At 38.1% G+C, this 6,000-nt stretch overlaps 1 protein-coding gene across 3 annotated transcripts in view; it reads right to left on the bottom strand.

Annotated features, from left to right (window-relative positions):
- Positions 1–511: 511 nt before the first annotated feature.
- The window catches only part of LOC126856905 (protein O-mannosyl-transferase TMTC2-like), a 261,764-nt gene continuing 256,275 nt past the window's right edge, over positions 512–6,000 (bottom strand). For 2 of the 3 annotated variants that reach the window (XM_050605901.1, XM_050605902.1), the window contains exons 9-11: positions 3,420–3,560; positions 2,622–2,706; positions 512–1,193 (exon numbers count right to left, since the gene is read on the bottom strand). In XM_050605901.1, the coding sequence (XP_050461858.1) occupies positions 862–1,193; positions 2,622–2,706; positions 3,420–3,560 (558 nt within the window). In that variant the 3' untranslated portion in view covers positions 512–861. The remainder of the gene's footprint in view (positions 1,194–2,621; positions 2,707–3,419; positions 3,561–6,000) is intronic. The other variant, XM_050605899.1, reaches the window with a different exon arrangement.

The following is a 6,000-nucleotide window of genomic DNA, read 5'->3' as shown; positions in this document are numbered from 1 at the left end:
TAATAACACAAATCAAATTACTTTTCTTAATATATTTCGTGTAATTAAAAAAGATCAAAAAATAGAAATGCAAACAAATTTTTTATAAATTAAAAACTAAAAAATTGATTATAAATATAATAAGTAAAAATTCAGAAATATAATGACATAAAAAAAATTAACATAGAGAAAATAACATGTAAAATAAAATATATTTTTCGCTGGCAAACTCATGTGGATATTCCATCCAGAACTCTATCAAAGAAATCAAAAGTATTCGCGTCGAATGATGGACAAAACGTTTTCTAACTTTTCCCATTTTCTATCTCCCTTCTGGAACGATTGATTGATAAGAAAGTGATGTGACATAACCATATACCTCGGTTTAAAATAATTATTGATTTGCTCTTATCGAATCTACGATGAACTTACCTGTTTTATGTACAGACAGTGAAAGATATTTCCCGTATATCTTCCTTGCAATAAAAATCTGAAAAAGCAATTCGAGGCAGTAGTCATCTTCTTTAACACCTCGCTAAACTGTATAAGGAGGAAAAAGGAGTCGCATAAAATATATATCCGACGTATATTAGAGAAAAATAAAGGAAGCTTTATTCTTCACATATCATAGCAGGCGATACGAGTCGACAGCGCGTCGTCGATGTGAACGCACGCGTCGCCAACAACGCAGAGATATAAACGAATATCGGTAGGAAGATCGGGCTGGTAAGGGATCTTGGGATACACGGTAATGTCACGGTAAGAAGGGGTCCTCTTCCTCGTTCGCGCGGGGTCGTATAATACACGCACCGTCTTCTCTTTCATCGTGTCTTCAGGCTCGCTCTCTCTATCACCTCCTCGGTCATCCTGCATTTCTTCAGGTCACGCCAAGATCGCCGCCAGTTTGTGCAGATTTGTTATGGTCGTTGCGTCGCCCGGTTGCAATCTAAGCGCCTCCCTGTAAGCCGCGGCCGCCTGCTTGTACTTGCCGTTCAGGTGTAGGATCGCCCCGAGATTCGTGTGGCTGCGGGCCTCGTGCGGCCTTAGATTAACCGCGTGTCGATACCAGATCTCGGCCTCATCGCGACGATCGACTTGCCGAAGCGCCGAGGCCGCCGCGACCGACAGCTCGTAGTCGGATCGCGATAGCTCGGCCGCTCGCAGCTGCTCCTCGGCAGCTTCCACCAATCGGCCCTGAGACGTCAGGAACAGCCCTGAAAATTTTGTAATCAAACATTGTCGTGTGTCGCGAGGAATTATAGTATAGAAATCGGCCGTTCGTCTTACATCGTTCTTCTTACAATTAATTAAATTAATGGACTTGTGCTAAATTTAATAATTATGTATTTAATTTACGAAGATCTGAAGAAAAAAAATCTGTTTAAAGAAATTTATTATTTGAATTCTATAAATATAAATAGAGACATTATTTCTATAAATTTATCTCTGAAATAGAGTGAAAATTTTTCGAAAGCTTTTTTGAGGGAAATGTTTTGATTGAGAAAATTAAAAAAAAAAGACGGAAGAAGATTAAAAAATGCAAATATGATGAAAAAAACAGAATTTTTTCCCATTAATGTTTTTGAAATTTAAAAAAAAAAATCTAATTGAACACGAGCATCAATTGCAAATGTGACAAAAAAAAAAACAATATTTTTTCATGATAATGTTCTCGACGTTTTTGAAAAAAATTTAATAAAACACGAAAACAGTTTTAATTAACGAGAAAATAAATATATAGAGCACTTATTGACTCTTTATACCCTTTTAATCTTCTACAGAGAGATGTTTCATTTTATTATTAATTGTAAAAAACAAAAATAAAAAACTTCCAATTTTGTGCAGATCACACATTTTTTTAACTCTTATTTGAGCGATAGAAAAGATAGGCGATAGTAAGATCGTCTTAATATCTCGCATGCAAATTAACACGCCCGATGCGTCCTGAAGCGTCGCCGAGTTTCTTTCCGGAATTTTAATACTCCATCAATTTCCGTTCTTCCCTACATCTCGATTCATTTACCGTGCCCTTTGGTATTCGCCCCTTTTTCGATTAGTCGATCTGCCTCCCTTCTTTCACTCTAGATCTACTATCATCCCGCAGGAAATATTACAGCGGTATTTATAGCGGCACGACGGAGGAAACGACGATCCTCTTATCTTCCCCTTCCATTAAGCGACTCTTCGAATCTTGGTTCTTTGATTCTTTCTCGACGCGAAACCCCCCGCGATCGAGGGGAGAAGCTTCGAGGACTCCTTTTCAGGGCAGATTCGAGGATCGGGAATCAATTATATAGCATTGTTACAATGGGGCTTCGACTGCGGCGACCGACTGGGGGATACGTTCGATCGGGTGCAAAGACGGGATGCTTAAGAGAGCGTATTTCATTGCTTTAATAATGAACGAGGGTCTCTTATCGTTGCCGCAACGACTACAAATACGGGCATTAGATATTTAAATTGCGATGCGGTTGAGAAAGGAATTCCGGCCGATGCGAGGGGAAGTCGGAAGGGGTGATGTTGGAAAAACGAGATGGATAATGACGGGGCGATAACCGGAGACGTCTACTGTCGAATTTCGAAACGACGACGACGACGCTTCCCCGCGGTCGCAATTAAAGGAGCTTTCGGTCGCGTCTTACCGTAATGATGGTGCACGCTGGGGTCGTCCGGCGCCAATCTGCGCGCCCTCAGGAACCATCTCTCCGCTTCCAGGACACGGCTCGACTAAAGAGAGAGAAAGCAGAGGCGACTTGTGAGCCACCGCGAACTCGATAGCCCTGTCTGTCCCCCCTCCCCCTGGCGGTTGCTACCGGCTGAGGAGCTTGTTCTATTGCATTGAACAACATTTTTGAATGTATTTATTAAATTGTGTTTGTGTATGTAACGCTGAATATAAATATATCTCTAAAAATAATGTAAAAAAATGAAACACCTTTAAAGACATATTGAAAAAAATCGGAATTTTTTTAATCACAATGAGCATCATCCTTCAATTTTAATAAAAAAATTTGTTTTAATATGTAATAAGTCCATTTGCAAAATCCAAATTTATCACAGAAAAAGCCGATAGAAAAATCAGAAAAATGCAATAGATTTATATTCAACGCTGAATTTCCTTAAGAAAAAAAACTTTGCTTGATATATTCTAAAAAAAAATACTTTGCTTGTCATCCATTGTTATTTGTTGAAACCATCGGAGCACAATCGATATCTGACGCAAATGTAAATATAGTTTCGGAGATGTACAAGAGTGCCGGGAGGAGCGGGGACTTTATGTGTTGACCCAAATATATTTATGCCGCGTTTATCGCTCAATAGTAGTTTCTCAAGTGGTAACGGTCGATATGCAGTCAGACGCGGAAAGTAGATCGCGATAAGATGAAACAGAGCGATGACGACGGGCAAAATTTAAAAGCGAAAGAGCAGCGGCTACTTACGTTCCGTGCCAAAAGTTTCCCGTAAGTGATGTGGGCCGGCACGTGGTCAGGCTGGCTGGCCAAACTCGCCTGGAACCACCTCTCCGCCTCCGCGTACTGTTGCAGTCTGGATAGCGTTTCGCCTAGCAGATTATACACGCTCTGGAAAAGAAACAGGCGAGAATTCTCCATTGTGTCATCTAATCTCTTTCGCCCTCACTAAAGAAGTTCAAGAATGTTCTGAATTATCCTCACTTTTTTTTTCCATTTACTTGAACTCATTGATTTAATACTTTTTGGAGTCTTTTTTGTATCAAAGATGCAATTACATGCATTGCGTCTCTCTATTCATAATTCTTTAACACATGCGGCTTTATTATTATAATTAACAGCATAATTAAATATCTCAGACCAAGACAATATTTATATTTAAATAATTGTGCTATCTCCCTCATTTGTACCACAACCAAACTTAATTCAAGAGAATTCTGAAATTCTTTTTTGGTAATTTATGCCATTATAAATTTAGAAGCCTATACTAACTATACGTTTTTTTCACAGAATTTAAAGAACCGTACATTTCAGAAAGACTCCAATCTCCCTCTCGCTTCACGCTACTTAAATATGCAAATATCGGTTAAAAAAATATGTTAAGCTTGAAAAACGCACGAGCACGGGACGTAACACAAACGGGAACTATATTTACAAGAAAATCACGTGTGGATCGAAGCTCGAGAGTGTTAGCGTGCGAGAGAGAGAATTATGCTAATAAATTAAACAACTAATAAATTTGCCGACAACTAATTCACAAAGTGTAACAAATTGCTGCGATATATGCGGACGCGTGTACGCGTTTTAATGCGTGTTACAATATAATAATAAGCTCTTAATTACCTTCAATTTAGAAAATGTGATTGCAAACGGCAGAATGCTGAAATGCCCCATTGCTGCGTAATTAATTATGCTTCAATGTGAAGCATCATTTCCGAAATTTTCATCACGAATGAATCGCAATGTGGTATTTTAATACATACAATAAATAAAGAAAGTAGGGCGAGGATAATCGATTTCAGAAGGGAATTTGAAAAGTTCACTGATTTTCAAAATCTGTTACTAACGATTATCATTTCTCTGAGAACTTAAATGCGTGTCATCTGTATGCGCACAAATTTGTGTATTTATACATGAATTTACAGTCATTGCAAAAATTAGAAAACATATAACATTATTTGCTAAGCTACTAATTAATATTCCCGATAAAAAATATCAAAAATAAAAGATAAAATTAAAAAAAAAAAAATATAGACACTAAAGTAAGAAAAATAAATTTAGAAATTAAAATGTTAAAATATTAGAGATGTTAAAATAAAATTTGTTTGAATAACGCATAATGCTCAAAAATAATAAAGACTTGTAAATATTAAAAAAAAAATAATTCTAAATTTTACAATAAAATAAAGTTACATTTCCATTTTATATTCTTTTCTGGAATATCCTATCTGACACATACAAATACTGAGAAGTAGCAAAGCGATCGGGAGTGCGTCACGAGGTGACTAACATCGAAAACCTTCTTCCCAAGCACACATGAGAGACCGCAGCTCCGTCTCGAAGTTGTAGTAGGCTAAAACTTTTATGATTTTGTTCGAGACGAGAGCTCGCGAGCCGTCGGTGAGACGACGTTATTGAGGAGCGAAGTCTTTCATGGGTAGAGAAGACAAATGGCAAGGCGCGAACGAGAGACAGGAAAAGAACGACCTCGAATATCCCCCGACTCAGTCGTCAGACTCGATTGCCTCGTGATTCAATGGATCCGGGTTTTCTCATTTCCGTGAAAACATCTCGTGGGGAATTGTCGCTACCGCGATTTCAATTGGCAGCGCTGAAGAGAAAATTGGAATGTTAATTGATACTTTTATTCGAAATGCTTTATTAATGCTACGCGCTTGTATCGAAATTACTCCAGTAATTTATAATTGAGCAAATCATTTCTAGATAAATATTTCGCTGTTCTGAATTTGAATTCTGCAGGAATAATTTCAATTTAATATAAAATTGTATGCCATAATTATATCTCGGCAAAATGTATCTTGTTGCACAATAATTATTATTATTATACTTTATCGCGAAAATGTTGTCACATTGTCATGAATCGCAGGATGGAATAACAATTACATTAATTGTCGCAGCGTTACACATTATGAGCAAAGATAATGAAAAGAAAATTTTTATGTACATCAGTTTCCACAATTATTCCGATATAACTATGTCGGGCTTTATTTTCTACTTCTCTCGCATTCGATTCTGTTATTCGATGATTCTGATATACGCTGTATATTTCGGGACACGGGGATAACGTATTTTTTGTCACATACACGAGAGTGTGATTATGTCCGTGACGAATGTTGCCGCTTCGTGATCGCGATCATTATTTTTTCGCTCGTGCGGCAAAAACACGGTGTCGACTTGTGAATAGGAAACGTGACGAGCGCCCGCCGTGTTGCATCGCGTCAAAGAATTGCGCCGGCAAAGTCGCGCGCGCATAAAGCAACCGGCTTTCCCCGTGCGCGCTCGCATTGTTCCGGATCATTATTCACTTGGA

Source organism: Cataglyphis hispanica, chromosome 20 (genome assembly GCF_021464435.1).
Source record: "Cataglyphis hispanica isolate Lineage 1 chromosome 20, ULB_Chis1_1.0, whole genome shotgun sequence".
Taxonomy (NCBI): Eukaryota; Metazoa; Arthropoda; class Insecta; order Hymenoptera; family Formicidae; genus Cataglyphis; species Cataglyphis hispanica.
This window is presented reverse-complemented; position numbering and strand designations above follow the sequence as displayed.